We start from the raw sequence: 15,435 nt of genomic DNA on the forward strand, positions 1-15,435 counted from the left end.
TCCACATGAAATTGTCAAAAATGATGTGATGAAGAAAGGCAAATTTTTCACCCTTCTTGATTTCCTTTGCAATACATTTTTGTTTTGCAAGATTGCGCCTCTGGTTCTTCTTCCTTCTCTTTTGAGACAGAGCAAGAGACAAAAGCTTAAAGAACCCAGAAAGGTGTCACGAAACAACATTTTAAGCACCTAATAACACCACCACTATTTGCATCTTACTCACTTCCTAGTCCTCCAAAGGAAATGTAAGGACTAAATCAAACAAGTCATAGAATCATCTTGACATGGTACCATATAAGCTAGAGGTTCTATAAAGAATTTCAATGCTGATTGGATGACGAATTGGGGAAACCCTTTCTTTGCAATGTGGGGATCATACCATCAGCATACCAATTTGAGAAACCTTTTTCAAGAGCATCCCGCATCCATGCATGTCTGCAACTTTCGATGGCTTCAGGAACTGTTAGCCAACTTCTCTCCCGGCGGCTTTTTTCAGGCCACGAATCGAGCTCTTCCTTCACGTGCAAAGCATACATAGCGGCTCTACACAAACCTTCTGGGCTGTATTCGTCCTGGAGCGTTTTGCTCTTGAAAGGATAACATCCAAGGAAATGCTGAAAAGTACAGAAAGAAGTGAAGGATCAAATGATGAATTTAAGATATGATATGCTATCCGTGTCCAGAAGACAGCACTAGCAACACACAACAAATGAAACCTATCATTCTTCTTATGTTTACAAAGGTCTGGATCATCACAGTCCTCTCTTTTGGTTACGAATCTCCAAGGTGAAAGCTAATATGCTACATTCACCCAAATAAGCAGCCACTTCAAATAAGAAAAGAGAAACTAAAAGAAAATAGAAAGCTAAAAGAGGTCCCTCATAAAAGAAATTACCCACTTGTATAATAATCTATTAAACAGAAGATGCTTTATGCCGGTGGAGTAATTGTCGAACTGGGCCAAGAAGTCTTTGACCTATGTAGGATAAAGTATTTAAATGGATTGTATTCTTTGGACATGTTCAGTTTAGATAATATGCTTCGAGATATATTATTTCTACACTAATCAAATGTTCTTTTAGATTGGTGAAGCTCCATGATGAGGGAACCGATAGGTATGAGATTGAAAAGCTGTTGGACAAAGAATCCAACCCAGGAGCTATGACATAACAACAAAGACCAATTTGGACCTCTTTTTTATGTTTTGGTTGGGAAGACCATTTCGTTCCTTAATTATTAAACTAATACAAAAATGACTGAAGGACTCTTGAAAGAACTTTTTAAGGCTATTATGGGAAAACATATATGACTATTTCAAACAGTCAACTTTGAAAGTGCCCTAGAATTTTTATATCTTAAATCATCTACCTAAACATGAATTTTCAGTGACTAGCTAATAATAGAACTTTTTTTTATCCTTCCAGATAATCATTTGGGCTTTCATCACAGCAAACAAAGTGATCTAGTGTTTAGGGCACAATAAGATCAATTCAAGAAATTTGTCAATCAATAAGACAATTGTGTCTGGGGAAATGTGCTATTCTTTCACCTGTTTGCTTGTTTTTAAATCCAGAAATCTATACATAAGGATTAACCCCCCCCCCCCCCCCCCCGCGGGGATTTGGTGGTTAATATTTGAATGCAGAATGCTGTTCGATCAAGGCACAAAAAGTCACTTGCATCAGGACAGACTCGACACAGTTATCGAAGCAATGTATAACCAAGAAAAAATGGATATAAGTAGATGTTTTACCACTAAATCCCCTCGAACTCCAGCCTCTTCCATGGCTTCCCTAACTGCTGCCTCCTCTGCAGTTTCATCATTCTCCCACCCACCCTAGGGGAAGAAGGAGCATGTATAGTCGGGGTGTCAGGGACAATAATTTTCGATTATGCACTCATATAAGCATCATAATCAAAATTACATAAGCAACATGTGAATCCATTTATGTTTTAAGCTTCCAGGCTGCAGCCCATATAGACAAATGTAGGATCCGAAGATTCATCGAGGATGCTATCTAATTTAAGCATTGTTTCAGGACACTGAGGCAAAATATTATTTGCATTCTTTTCCATCAATAATGTGGGAAGTCTGAACTTCAACAAGCACACAATAATAATACGTCATTTCTGTACAATAAAAGAAAATGCATACGTCTGGATAGCCAACTGAAGTTTGTTTTCAGGGCCATCAACACGGCGGCCACATTATAGATCATCTAATGTAAAAATCAAATAAACAAAAACATTTTCATGGGTCATCAAACAAATTTATAATGGATACCTAGATTAGTATAAGTTAATACAAACATATAACCAAGCACATAACCAAATTGGGCTAACCCAACATTATTCAGTAGCTTCTGAAGAGTTTGCACTTCAATGTGAGCCTGGACCAATGTACCTGGCAGCTGTTATTGTTTGTTGCCCAGAATTTAAGAACTAAGTTAGGATCATAGTAGTCAGTGGCGCACGGCGCACGGCACACAATTGCGCCAAGGGCTCCTGGAGCCATGGCGCGCGCCTTTTCGAAGGATGGCTCAAATATAAGAAATAATCTATATATTTATATAATTAGTACTATTTTGATTAGATTAATGTATAAATATAAATAGTGGCAATGTATGCTATCAATCTACAATAAATATAGACATAAACATACAACAAAATATTGTAATTAATCATCCCAAAAAGAAAACACTAACAGACCAACTAAAACACTCAAAGATTAATAAAATCACATCAATTTCAAAGATTCAATCGGCATAATTAGACCAAAAATTTACACTTATAAATTTAGAAAAAAAGTCATACCGGTGAACAGCAGCGGCAGATGCTATAGAAGGAAGAAAAAGAGAAGAATTAAAAAGAAGATGCCTTGAAAGAGGAAGAAGAGAAAACTGAATAAATAAGACTCAAGAATGAAAGTTACCCATGCATGCAAACTTCTTAATTTGCTAAAATTCCTTTTATAAACCCTAATTTTTTTTATATTTAGGGTTAATTAATCTAATATTTTGTTTTAACTCACGGGCCTGGGCAGCCCAGCCAAAACCCAGGCTGACTTCTCCATGGCGCGCCTGGGCAGTGACGCCATAGAGAAGGCGCGCGCCATTGACTACCATGGTTAGGATAGGAAACATATTCAAATATCTATAAATAGTTTACTTCGTTTCTTTCTCTTGTTTGACCCCTCGTGAATACAGCTGACGAATCATCAACAAGATGAAAGGTTTTCTTTTCTCCCAAAATTAGGTGAGACAAGCAAAGAAATCTTATCACTTGAGATTTTTTCAATCATATAATTGGGGTACAACTCATAATATTGCACCACTTATGACCTGTGCTAATTATAATATAATTATACACCCATGCATACTGAGGTATTCCAGAAAAAGCAAAACCAAAAAATCAATGAAAATGCCCAATCAAAATTTATAACTTATTCCCAAACTCTTGAGTGCACTATCTGATGTCTAAGATATAATATAATAAATCAAGAGTCATGTAAGCCAACTACTTCCAGTGAGAAGAACTTGTTCCTGGAACGAGATAGTCAAAGGTTGAAAAGACGTGGTACCATTCACAATAATAAGATATAGAATCATTATTGTTTCCTTACCATAGTAATTCTGACCAAAGGGTTTGCAAAACTGATATGAACCTGAGAGTTCCTTAGGAGACGATATATATAAGAATTAAAGCACTAAAGAAGGTTTCAAAGAAGGAAGCAGAGTGTTAAAACGGCTTGTTTTACTACTATTGAATTTTTTAGAATCAGTGCTACATGATAAGCATAGTTGCTCCAATTTGAGGGTAGTCTGTGATAGAATGAACAGGCAGTACCTTTTAAAAATGGAGGAAACTAGAACGCAAATGCGCAACAATAGCAAAAGCAACATTTAGGTTGAACAGAGGGACCAGTAAAGAACAGCTTCCAAATATGTATGTATATCTGTCAATGTCTGCCCAAAAGGATCTCAATGCTTGCTTCCACACAAGAGAAAGCAAAACAACTATGTAGAACTTGATGTCAAGTATTAACCTTGAAACATTGTTCTGATCATATTTTCCAAATTAGAATAATGATAATCTGAAAAAACACAGAAACCCAATTGAAGTTGACAAGGAGGGAGATAAAGTTTTTCTCGTATGCCAATTGAGTTCAGTGAGACTAAGTTATCTCGCTGCATCCCAACAACTCAGTGTCAGATAAAATATGAACCTTGAAGCAACAATAAAAAGCCAAGACCATATAGAAATCTGCCAGCACATTTAACTTCTATGCAGGCAAACAAAAAGTTGAGAAGACGATGCTATTGGAACAATTTATCTGTATGCAATTTTTGTCTCTCTACATAAATTGGGCCATTAATCATATATAATCCCATTGATGGTAACAATGAGCCTTATATGATCTTATCAGCAAAATTAATACATTGCAACCCACGTAAGGAGAAAGATGTACTGAAAAATGCTTTACACAATCTACTTCCAATGACTTACAGATGCATATGTCCAAAATTCTCACCTTTGGAAACAGAAGACCAGGTCCACTGGTGGAGTTAATCATTAGTACTTCAACTATCTTCTCAGAGTTGCCATCACCATCTTCTTCCGCATTCCTATATCTGAAGGGAATACACCTGGAAATGACTCTACCATGTCAGAATATAAAACAGTACATGCATACCCTAATTAACTTCTCAGGCCAAGGAAAATCAAAGGTCAAGAGTCAGAATAGCGCCTCAAGAAAAACCTAAAGAATATTTTGCCTTCTCCCCGCTTCAGTTCAGCATCAACTTAGATGCAGAGAAAATTTGTGAATGTTAATCCATTTGCTTCACAGGCTTACAAGTATACTTGTTCATAAAGAAAGTCAAACAAGCACAAGAAGATGGATCAATGTTATTCTTATCAAAGAAACAGCAAAGATACAAGCATATCACAAGAATTTCAGCTGTTTGGGATAGTTAATCTGAGTTCTTGTCAACAGTTGGGACATTTTACTCCCATGCTAAAAGACTTACCAATGTAACTACACTCTAAGATAATGTATAGGAACAACTCAGTTGCACCTGATGGTATCACTAACAGCTTACTGTGTCGAGCTTTGAAACTACTCTTCATGCACACGAGTTTTTCCATTCATTTTCCTATCAAGTTTAGTTGAAAAAGAAATGAACGATAAAAACATAAGAGGGAGATGGTAAGTTTCTTAGGTCGAAAGGACCATAAAAAATCTTTTTGCTTCACATAAACTACATGCTAAATATATCACATTAATATATCTTGGCAACATTTGGGAACTGTTTGGGAGGACAATTTTTTCTCCCAAACCAAAAATGTATTTGGCAAGGACTTTCCTGGAAACATCCTCCAGACCAGGTTTACACTATCTTTCTCTCCTCTTTCCAAACCCTGTGATCCAATTATATATATGTATAAGCACCAATTATAAGAAACACACACACACACACTATCTAATCATTACATGTTTATTAAAAATATTTTCATACTATTGATGTGACACCACTAACACCTACCCGAAAACTTCATCTCCCAGAACACAACAAGATACATCTCAACTACCAATATCATCCTCAAATCCATCTCCTAAGTTCTTCTTTCTCAATGCACTCACACATAACCAGACGTTACTAAGAGATGTATTTGGCTGGTAACCTGGCTGATGAAACAGCTTTGACCGAGTCTTACGTTCAAAAAGGACTTGGAAGTTTTCCTCTAACATTATGTATTTTTTCCCTATGCAAATAAAACAGAACCCTAATTGCACGAGACCATAAATAGCCTAAATCAAAGAGAAAAGGTTTGCAAATACAATTCATGTCCATAAATGTAAAGATCAAGTACCATATAATTGCCAACAGAATATGAGAGAGATTCACTTACTGCAAAAACACCAATATATAAAAATGAAACAGGGATCCCAGGTTCTGATTTACATGAATTTCTTATGCAACATTTTCAATAAAAACAACTTAAATAAACTTGTAGAAAAATTAATTCACATAACACAACATTGCTTCCACAATTTCCCTCACTTCTCTCCTAATTAAACAAAACCCAGCAGCCAAAATTACCTAGACAATCCAATGAACAAAATCCCAAACCCAAAATCCACATTTCCTCGATCAAACAAAAAACCCAATTCGTTCACCCAGTAAAACTCCAAAAGCACAACAGAACACCAACTCCCGCATCCCCACATCATCCCAATTGGAAACGCAGAACAAAATCCCTCATGCAACCAAACGCCGTCGACAAATAAGCATGCACGTATTTATATATATAATGCACAAACAAAGATATAAATACATCAACACAAAACGAGAGAACGAACAATACCCAGCAATGAGACGGTAACCATTCTCGTAACGCTGCTGCAGCCGACCAGTTCGAGCCACCAATTCAGACATTTATTCTTAAAAATCAAAACAAAATATATGAATTCTAAATCTGTATCCCTTCCTATTGCGTATGCATATATACGAATCAAAGACTGCCCTTTTGATCGATGAAAACGAAGCAATGAATCATTACTGAAACTGGGCACTGAAAAATATGCATTACTTCTCAATTTTTACTCATTTTTCTCCAGAAAAACCAAAAAAAGATGGAATATTTTCGCATTATTTTCATAAGGGCTGTCAAAAGAAATAATATTTTTTAATATGCTGGCAGGGAAGGAAAGGAATAGGAGTCTTTATTGAGTTCTTGGTCAATCTTGTTGAGTCCCAATTCAAGACTGATTGAGTTTGAATTCTTTATTTTATAATTTTTTATATATAAAAATGTATAATTTTGTATGTCAATAAAATCTAATTTAATTACGCGAAGTTATGAGTTCGCATCCCATGGATGAATGTTGATATGTTTGAATATTATTTATTAATTATATAATTAATATTAATAATGGCATACATTCATTGTTGATAATTAAAATTTAGGAATTAATTGGAATTAAGTGACTACATATATATATATAGTTTTGTTTATTATATGGTATTTTTAAGAATATTTGAATTATAAGGTTATGATTCACGGACATGATTTTGTAAAATAATTTCATCAAATTAAATATTTATATAAAATTATAAAAACATCCAACTCGTGACATCTCTAAAATATTACAGCATAAATTATAATTTAAATAGTAAAATAATTCGAAAAGTCCGAAAGTAAGTGGAACATATGTATAGATTTAAACTCCATATATTATTTTCGTTAAATAGATATATAGTGCGCGAAATGTACGAGAATATTTTATTTTTCTATTTTTATTATATATCATTAAATATTATGAATTTTAACTAATGGAATGAATAGATCCATATGATTTTTCAAATCATAAGAAAAGACGGTGTGAAGATCCATACAAATAAAATACAATATATATTACTCAGATATAAATAGTAAAATAAAGTAAGTTGCATGTGTATGCGCATACACTTATTTGTGTGATTATGATAATTTTTTTTAAAATTTGTCATAATTACGAATACTCATCGTTGTTTGTAAAAATTATTAATATTCTTTTAGTAATTGGATAGAAGTTTGAAATTGTCAACTTTGCCCTTTATGTATTTTTTCTAAAAAAATAAAAAATTGAAGGAGGTCGGTGGAAAATTTTGAAAATTTGTAAAAAAAAGTTACTCAATTAGTTCATAAAAAATTAAAAAATAAGTAAAACTAAATTATCTTCCACAAGTTGATTCACCAAAAACTAGATGAAAAACTAACAGAAACTAACGGATTGAGCTAGTTGTTAGATAACTGTTAAAATCAATGGGTATATATAAATTTTCAAATAACTGGAAGTACTCATAATTATGTGAAATCTCAATCACAATTTTAATGTATAATTTGAATATATTAACATATATAGTATATATATAAGTAATTTAAATGAATAGTTATGATGATAATAATAATAAAATAAGGCACAATTTGAACCGTACATCGCCATGTCATTCCAGCTTGGATTTCCTTTTAATATAATGATTCTAAAGTACTCTAAATAATAATAATAATAATAATAATAGAAAAAATAGTTTTATTTTTATGTGGCAAATAGCAAGTGTTGAATGCCCATCACAATTTTAGGATCACATTTTTATGTACTTAAATATCAAACAATTCAAATATTATATTAAAAATAATAAATTAAAATAGAAATAAAAAAGAAAATTTGAGGGAAAAATTGAAACTAGAAAGAACAAAACTTAAAGACTAAATAGTAAATAAGTCAATATCAATTATTATATGGTATGGTATAATAAAGATAAAAAAATGGTGGGTCACTTGCTATTTTAAGAAAATAGAGAATGTCAAAGCGGAGATTTCATGCCACTTATTTAATTAATATTGGAGCGTAAATATTTGGATTAATTCCATTTTCACTCCAAAATTTATGGTTTATTTACATAAATTATCACTACTTTTTAAATAATTACACATACATTTATCAAAAACATCAATATTATTTACACAAATGACTTCTACTTTCTGAAAAATTAAATATAAATCCCCCCAAATCATCGATATTATTAAACATAAATTATGAGTTCAAAATATGTCGATATTATAAAAGCTAAATTTTAAAATCATTATAGTAATTTAACGATATATAACCCCTATAATAAATAGTATTCAAGCATACCATATAAAGCACGACCCTATTCAAATTTCGTATTATAAATTGATGTTGCATATCATAGACAAACACACCATATACTATCACTTATATTAGATGTAATACCAATTTGAATTTATTTTTTTAAAAAAAATTCCTAACACGCAAGTAGACCACGGGTCCAAATTCACATGCACCAATAGTTCATAAACAGAAATTTTATCTCAGATCAGATTCGACAAAAATCAAATTAAACAAATAAACGAGTATATAGGATACACTTTGCATGAATAAATAAATATAGCAAAAAATTTATGAGTTTACCATAAATAAAGCTCGTTAATATCAACCCTACAAGGGTTTTTCTTAGTAGTTTCAGCACTTCTTTCGATTATAGGATAAATTCTCCCATTTGTGCCGCAAAAATATGATAAAAATATCGAATGATAAGAATATTGAAGTACTCAATTGAAAGAGGTTGAAGGCCCATCCCTTCAGAGCCGAAAATTAAAGTCATCGCTAGGGACCTGGAACGACTAATAGTTGTCGAACTTCTCATTTAAATCTTCTCATAGAGTTTCTGCAGTGAGTTGTAAGTTCCCATGGCCGCGCTAACCACCCCCAGAGTAATGATACCGATGCTCAGCACAATCTGAAACGCAAAATATCGTTTTATTGATTTTACACGTTGATTTTTATTTCCTTCCAAAACGTTTAAGAATAAAAATATTTTAATTAACGATCCACATTATATATATATAGAGAGAGAGAGAGTAAAATTCATATTCAAACCCGAGTTTTGTCATTAATGAAACTTTGGTACCTAACTAATTATAAATGACCCAATTCATATTCGAGTTTTTATATTAATATCAATTTAGTATATGAATAATTATAAATAACTTAATTAGTACTCGAGTTTCACCGTTAAATCACTTAAGTTTCCAAATGATTATTTTTATTAGTTTTTCTATAAGACCATTTTACCCTTACATAATAAATGAAAATAATAAGTGTACAAAAATAAATAAATAAATAAAATTGAATCAATATATTTTCTGACTTTCATTTTCTACATTTGAATATTATACTTATAATAATATTTCATTAATTTATTTTTTTCTACTCACTTTATTTATCAATATTGATAAGATAACACATTACTTAATAATTAATTTTATTAAAAGTAAAATCCAAAATGCATTGCAACCATAGAAAAGTTGAATTTACATTCTAAATTTTTAAAATTGAAACTTTTGAATTTATATTAAGTTTTACAATCAAATTTAAATATCTCAATTAAGTAAAAAAGAATATCTTTGACGATGAAAATTTTAATTCCTCAAGACTTGACTATTGACATAAGTTATTTAATAATGGGTTTTTTTATATATATTGAAGATAATGATAATAGAAAGTATCAAAATAAAAATATAATAATTTTGATAACCAAATATGAAAATTAAGTCAATTGGTTCAAATAAATAAATAAATATATATATATATAACTAGAAATTTATGCTATTTTTTGTGATATTTATTATTTTAATATTTAAGGGTAAAAATTATAAAAAGATAACAGAAAAAATAAATAAAAAATATGAATTGGGTACCAAAATGATATTAATGATAAAAACGGGTACTAATTAAGTCATTTATAATTACTATGTACCAAAGTGATATTAATGATGAACTCGAGTACTAATTGAGTCATTTGTAATTATTCATGTACCAAAATAATATTAATGACAAAAGTCGAGTACCAAAATAAATTTTACTCTCTACATATATATATGTAAGTCAATATCATTCATGTGAAACATACGTGCTTTTTCCTAGTTTCAGAAAATTAAAAAACCACGGTAGTGTGTTTACAGGCAATTGATAAAGAAACAAGTAACTCTTTGATTCAGACAAGATTACCTGCATCGAAGAGGCATTCTTTCCCAATATCTTCAAGAAGCATACTGTTGGTATTACTACAGCCTGGATCAAAGCCGCATTTCGCACATTTTAAGATCTTTATCCACAAACTAACAGTATAATTTGGTCAAGCAAACCATGAAAAACTAAAACAATGATGTTTACCATAAGAACACATAAGAGAGAACCGGTGAGAGACATCACGATCCCTGCAAATAAAAAATATGCTCAGATGAAGTTACGAAAAGAAGGCATGCGAGAAAATCTTGCGTTTATTCTTTAAGGAGGGATGTACAATAAATATTTTATGTAAAAATGTCACTTACCGAAGAAAGGAAGAACAAATGCAACCAAAAGAGAAGATAATGTAAGAAGTGTCCGAATAAGAACAAGACACCAGTAATTATTAGACCAGCGAGTAGGCAGCAGCTCCTCTATGCTTCTGGCCAGTGGGTTCATTAACAGGGCATACTTATTTCTAGATAAGGAAAAACATGGATACATGGAGACATATTATAAGAATGCAATGACTTATCTAGGAATAAGTGAATTCACGCAAAGGATATTTGGAGAGTGGGTTGATGACCTGTAAGAAGACGAGCATGAAGTTAATTTGTGGAAATGGACAGAACAGCATTTCAACAAGAGATAACATATCATTGGACTTTAACTACCGCAAGTGAACTCAATCGAGATTAATGAGTTATTCTTTAACAAAGAATGTAATGTATTCCAGAGAAGTATTTCAAGTGAATTATTTTAAAATATATTTTTGCAAAAATCAAATATAAATGGATGAACAAGGAAAACTAAAATTTTTTAGTACAAAAACACAACGAACTTTTGAAAAATCAATTTTTGTTTTTCAGTCGTTTCAAATGTATAACCAAACAGTTTAATTGAGTGAATGGAAAATTGATTATTTTATAATTGATTTCATAAATAATCATAAAATCAAAACAATAATATAAACCAAAAATGTAGGGTTAAGATTGGTACTTACTGTTGTCCACAATGCAATTTTAGAACTAACTCTGTTCTGCGGTAAATTCAGAGTAATCTGCGACATCGTGTCTTGACCAAACATAAGAAATCCCATGACTGCAGCGCTACCGTAAATAAAAACACATATAATGAAGCTGCATGGTAATAAAACGCCACAATCATTAATCAAACAAACAATAATAAGAAGTCCAATGTCCATTCAATACCAAAGTGCATGGAAAGAATTTTAACAAGGTCAGAGATGTGGTACCATATTATTAGCGCTTTAGTGAATTTCCTCTTATCAGCCATTGATTGGTAAATATTTGGAAAAACTGAGTGGCCAGAGTAGCAGTATCCGCAAACGCCGACGGAGAAGGGAATGCCGCTCCAGTTTATCAGTCTACTACTATGATGAAATCCGACTCCATCCACCGAACCAATAAACAATAGACTTAGAACGATGACAAGTGTTGCAATAACGCCGCTAGCTGCAATATAAGTACAAAGACTCAGGATCTGGTGCATTAGAGATTTAATGAGACTATGAACCAAAGGTTGAGTATTCCAGGACACCTGAGAGGTAAGAAATCAAGCGCAAATCTTTGAGCAAAAGAGTTGGTAATATGATAAGAACAGTGATTATTCCGAATAAGTGCATGGAGTCCAGTTCGATGCCAAATATATGTAATGATGCTCCGGGAAAAATCCTTGTGAGATTGTCCCCCTCCAAGATGATGAATTCCACGCAAGATGTCTGCATTCATGGGATGTGTTAAAATTCAGACAGCTCTTATTTATATGTAGGCAACAAATGCGTGAAAGGGGGGAGCATAGGGTTCTGCTTACATAGAGTTCTGAGTATAATATGACCTGCAACAAAAAGCAAGATGAGTTTAGTACAACTGCAGAAGTATTTTGTGAATATTTTATCGAGAAGGTAAAGGTTTGAATAACATACGGAAACCACAATGCGTCCCCATTTGCCGAAAGCGGCTTCTCCCATATCAGCAAACGTCAATATTCCATCTCTGCTTTCAAAGCAATATCTCATAAGAGTAGCAGTGTAACAACAGATACATGCAAAGAACGCAAGAACCAGCACACTAGCCCATCCAGCTTCTTTCACTGAATATGGTGTAGAAAGTAGTCCAACACCGGCCATAACATTAACGCCTGCATCAATGTGAGATACGTGAAATTCACTAAGATTCAAGAACTATAGGAAGCATAATCAGAAACATATCTTATCAGGTCATACAAAATTCGCATCAGAATGCATTAAACATGGAACAAGCAGGTTAGAAGCCTTGATCTGCATCAAGATTTTAGGAACATATGATTGCATAACTCACCATTGAATATGGTCTGAACGAAGCTGCATTCATGGCTTAAAGGTAATTCTCCAGTCTGCTGCTTCTGCAATGCAGACCTGTCAGACATTATCGATTGTGTCCTCCATCTATCAAGGTTATCTTGCCAAGGTCCCTTCTTATGATCTGAAAGCAAAGGCATCCTCATATTCAAGTCCAATAAATTCTGGCTGGTGATCCCTGAAAAACCAACACCAGATGCACGAAGAACCGATGCGATGTTTGGCGATGCGGCTATTGAAAAAATATTAGTTGTTTCCCTGGAGAGACAAGATTAACAAGCCTTAAAATACACTTCTTGATCAAAAGGACTATACGTTGAAAATAATTCCTAATTGTTTCACAAGAACTGCACAATTATGAACCCACCCTGTTCTCGTTGCAATAATGGCAGTCTACCAACCATTGTAGCCACTTATCCATTTCAACAAAGATCTTTGATTCATTAAATAAATGAAAAATGCCATTAGTTAGAGGGAAAAAGAGTACATTACAAAAGTTGATAGTACAAAGTTCAGCAAGAAAACAGCTTCAGAGGTGATATTTCCACACTACTGATGGAGCAGCAGTGTTTTCTTGAACAGTTTCAACCTTTGATAATTGCAATTACTGCTGAAAGCACTGATCACATGAATCCTCAAACAATATCAAAAGTCAGATTCAGGTGCCCTTAATTAAGGATATAGACAAATTTTCTACTCTCCTTTTATATTTACCAGTGCTGTTGCCTATTCATAACACATCAAACGGAAAAAAAGAGGAACAATTTTTATTTGCAATGCATCGTCTAATTTCTCTAAATTTTTCAGGAACAAAATCACTAAATTTCAAGGAGGGAAAAGAAAAACATCCTGTCCTGTCGCAGGTTGGTATACCTGAAACTCTGAGGCCATTGCTGGGAAACGAAAGAAGAAGAACGGGAACCTCCACCACCCTCGGCAGAACCAATCCCATCATAATCATCATCTTCTTCTTCTTCTATGCCGGCCCCGCCCGCCGCAGGGCCACCGTCTTCCGCCTCATACTCCCCATCTTCCAAGTAATACTCGGATGATTTCACCGACGACATCTCTCACAAGCTTCCGAATCAATCTAAAATCCAATCGAACTCCTGCAATCCATGAGACATATACAGCTATTTGTATCAGATTTTCTTCTTCTCCATTCAAAACATAAAAATTAAACGAAATCAGACGTAGCCACAGACAGATTAGAGATGGAAAAAACGTGCAAGAAGCCGAGCTCCAACTCACTCTAGATAATGACAAATGCATGCAATGCAATAAATGTATTTACTCGTCCGAACAAGATGCTTGTGTGCGTGTGTGTGTGTTTATGACACATAGAGAGAGAGAGAGAGAGAGAGATTCATACGAGCTTTCAGTGGCTGAAATTGGTGGAAGGCTAAAGGAACAGGGGAAGCTGTTTGATTGATCTCTCCAAGGTATACGAATCAGACCTATCGCTGTTATTTGCTCCTTCATCCTTCTATTTTACGTAAATTATAGTTTTGCCCCATTATTGTTATATATAGATATATACTACTATATTATATTATAAACTAGTTAGTACCATGTGTCCAGATATGGGATAACTGTATTTTTTAAATATAATTAAATAAATTATATACACTTTTTCAATATAAAAAAGTAATAAATAAATTAAAATTAAATTAATCAATAAGTATAAAAACTACAAAAATATATTTATAATATTTTACTAACTATTTACCTAAAAAAGTGAGTGAATCTTTTGGACAGAAACAAACAAATGTACACTTACTAAATCTATACATAAAATAAATGAAAAAATTTTAAAAATTTGTAAATCTTTTGAATAAAGACAAATAATTTTACACTTATATATATTTTAAAATAAATATAAATAAAAATATTTTCTTATATGGTAAAATAAATTACAAAGAGACACGAGAGAATTGTGTTTCAAAAAATTAAAAAAAATTAAAAAAATTAAATGTTATAAATGTAACAATGACCAATTAATTAAAAATAAAATTTTATATGATAACATAAATATTAATGGATATAAAAATAAATTTCTTGGAGGGCCTCAATATTTATGTTTTATTATATATATAGACCAGCAACAACAACAGTTACACGCAGTCTCTGCGCGTATTACTCAACTGAACGCAACTTAAAATTACTCACAGTTTCTTGATTGTTCATATTTTATAATTAATTAGAAAATAAGACAACATATTAATGTTTGGATGTATACTAAAGCATATATATAATTCATTTTTATACACAAATTGCACCATTGTCTAACAATGGTATTACGTAAAACAAATAATATTCCAATTTATATCAAGTCAAATAGTAAATACTATAAAAAAGAAAATTAGTACCATTCAAAATAAAAAAAATTATATCTTAAATAAAATCAAAATTTATAATGTTAATTTTGTAATATAAGACGTGAGAATTATGATTAGGACTCAAGCGGCCATGACAGTGTAAGCATTTGTGCGCTTAA

At 32.4% G+C, this 15,435-nt stretch overlaps 2 protein-coding genes across 5 annotated transcripts; both read right to left on the reverse strand.

The window, feature by feature from the left end:
• Positions 1–26: 26 nt before the first annotated feature.
• On the reverse strand, positions 27–6,706 carry LOC105162677 (nudix hydrolase 16, mitochondrial). Its single transcript, XM_011080765.3, has 4 exons — positions 6,370–6,706; positions 4,532–4,646; positions 1,754–1,837; positions 27–614 (listed from the first exon to the last, which is right to left on the reverse strand). The coding sequence occupies exons 1-4, from the start codon at positions 6,438–6,440 to the stop codon at positions 321–323; spliced, it is 564 nt and encodes a 187-aa protein (XP_011079067.1). The 5' UTR covers positions 6,441–6,706; the 3' UTR covers positions 27–320.
• A 2,251-nt stretch (positions 6,707–8,957) lies between these two features.
• On the reverse strand, positions 8,958–14,411 carry LOC105162676 (amino acid transporter AVT1A). Of its 4 annotated transcripts, none has more exons than XM_088880271.1 (13): positions 14,311–14,411; positions 13,812–14,047; positions 12,919–13,196; positions 12,525–12,739; positions 12,413–12,436; positions 12,140–12,320; positions 11,835–12,054; positions 11,583–11,718; positions 11,146–11,165; positions 10,906–11,051; positions 10,745–10,788; positions 10,580–10,642; positions 8,958–9,308 (listed from the first exon to the last, which is right to left on the reverse strand). In XM_088880271.1, the coding sequence occupies exons 2-13, from the start codon at positions 14,003–14,005 to the stop codon at positions 9,216–9,218; spliced, it is 1,614 nt and encodes a 537-aa protein (XP_088736397.1). In that variant the 5' UTR covers positions 14,006–14,047; positions 14,311–14,411; the 3' UTR covers positions 8,958–9,215. The 4 variants fall into 4 exon arrangements, with proteins under 4 accessions (XP_088736397.1, XP_011079066.1, XP_011079065.1 ...); XM_011080764.3 differs by lacking the exon at positions 14,311–14,411 and adding an exon at positions 14,190–14,308; XM_011080763.3 differs by lacking the exon at positions 14,311–14,411 and adding an exon at positions 14,144–14,282.
• Positions 14,412–15,435: the final 1,024 nt, after the last annotated feature.

This window comes from Sesamum indicum, linkage group LG5 (assembly GCF_026168435.1).
Source record: "Sesamum indicum cultivar Baizhima isolate 11 linkage group LG5, ASM2616843v1, whole genome shotgun sequence".
NCBI classification, from domain to species: domain Eukaryota; kingdom Viridiplantae; phylum Streptophyta; class Magnoliopsida; order Lamiales; family Pedaliaceae; genus Sesamum; species Sesamum indicum.